At 37.6% G+C, this 1764-nt stretch overlaps 1 protein-coding gene across 1 annotated transcript; it reads left to right on the plus strand.

The window, feature by feature from the left end:
* Positions 1-292: 292 nt before the first annotated feature.
* On the plus strand, positions 293-823 carry LOC145797708 (uncharacterized). Its single transcript, XM_082885118.1, has one exon. The coding sequence runs from the start codon at positions 293-295 to the stop codon at positions 821-823; it is 531 nt and encodes a 176-aa protein (XP_082741244.1).
* The last annotated feature ends 941 nt before the right edge of the window (positions 824-1764 follow it).

Below are 1764 nucleotides of genomic sequence, written 5' to 3' on the forward strand. Positions count from 1 at the left end.
GTTCCGAAATTTGGGGCGTCACAGTTTAGTATCAAAGCTTAGATTTAAACCTTTGGGCCATGGGTAGCAATTATATTTCTTTTTACGTTTAAGAAAACCTTACGTTAACTTGTAATTTTCTATGACTTGGCTAAGTTAGAATCTTTTTTAATTGTAGGATGCTAGGGTTATCAGATATTAACTCTAATGAGGAAGAGTTGGTGGGAAACTATGACATAGAATCTGACCCAAGTGAAGAAGTGGAGTCGCGTGTAGATGACTATGAGCCTGAGTCAGAACCCGAAGAGATTGCATGTACAACCCACTGGAGATAATTGTGATTGAGTTTGACTCCGAGGAGGAAACTATAGAGGGCAATATTGACGAGAGTACTAGAGATATAGGGGCTATATTCGAGAATTGGGATGTTCGAAATGGGCTGCAAATTGGCTCATTTGTATATGTTAGAATTTATCCCTTAGGAAGTTGTGCTAGGAAATCTCAGAGTTGGGTACGTGTCTATATCGGACCGTTCCAAATTTTGAGGCAAGAGACTCCCTGGTTATATCAGCTAGGCCTTTTCCCGAATGGCTTTACCGATAGGATGGACAACCTTTTTGACATTTGGAGCCTTCAGTATATCATGCTCGACCCAAACAGAATTGTGAAGAGAGATGGGTCAGTGGACTTTAAAGACTGGAGGATCTATCAGGAGGAGCCGGTGCAGCTGCTAGGGCATTATGTGCAGGAAACTGTTGTCTTTGTGAGGGTGTTGTGGCGATTCATGGGGCTTTTCCAAGCCACGTGGGAGCCGGAAATCCTTGTGAGGAGAGACTTTCCTTGATTGTTTTAGAGGTCTCAGGAAAATAACAAACTAGGCTAATAAATTGTTTTGTATGCTTACTATGTAAAATTGCCTAATTTAGAATTGTTGGTGTAAGAGTTAACCTGGATTTGTAGGGGCTATCTTTTGCACGTATTATTTTTATTTTTGTTTTATTTATATTTTGTTGATTGTAGCTTATCTAATCTAATTAATGAGGTTTCTTTTTTTTAATTAATGTCCTTGCATATAAATATATAATAATAACAATAATGATAATAAATAAATGAATAAATCAAAAATTACTAAAAATCCCATTATGAAAAATGGCTGGACGAACAAGAAATAGTAACAACAGTAATGGTAATAGAGTGTCTGATGACGATGTCGCTATAATTATCTGCGCAATTGCTGATAGGGTAGGCAATATACCACCTCGAAACCAAGATCAAAGCAAATCTGAAATGATAACAAAATTTGAAAAACTACATCCCCACAAATTCCTTGGTGGATCAAACCCTACGAAGCTAAAGCTTGGTTAAGACAAATTAAGAAGTTTCTAGATACTTCTAACATCCAAAATGAGCAAGATAGAATGACTATGGCAGCATTTCAAATGAAAGGGGAAACAGATCATTGGTGGGAAATGATCAGAAGTACTCAACAAGTAGAGACATTAACTTGGAGACAATTCGAAGACTCATTCATGGAAAAGTATTTTCCTAACTTGCTAAGACAAGAAATGATTCAAGAGTTCTGTCAACTGAAATAAGGAAAAATGTCAGTTACTCAATGCAAACCGTTTTGAGGCTCTCTCACGGTATGCTTCAGCCATAGTAGCAAATGAAGAAGATAAGGATAGACGATTTGAATGGGGTTTTGACACAGACATTAGAGGAAGATTGATCGCAATGCAGCTTTCTACCTATGCTCAAATGGTGGATCGAGCTTTAATTGTGGAG

The sequence above is a fragment of the Camellia sinensis genome, chromosome 8 (assembly GCF_055761805.1).
Source record: "Camellia sinensis isolate YWXY chromosome 8, ASM5576180v1, whole genome shotgun sequence".
Lineage (NCBI taxonomy): Eukaryota > Viridiplantae > Streptophyta > Magnoliopsida > Ericales > Theaceae > Camellia > Camellia sinensis.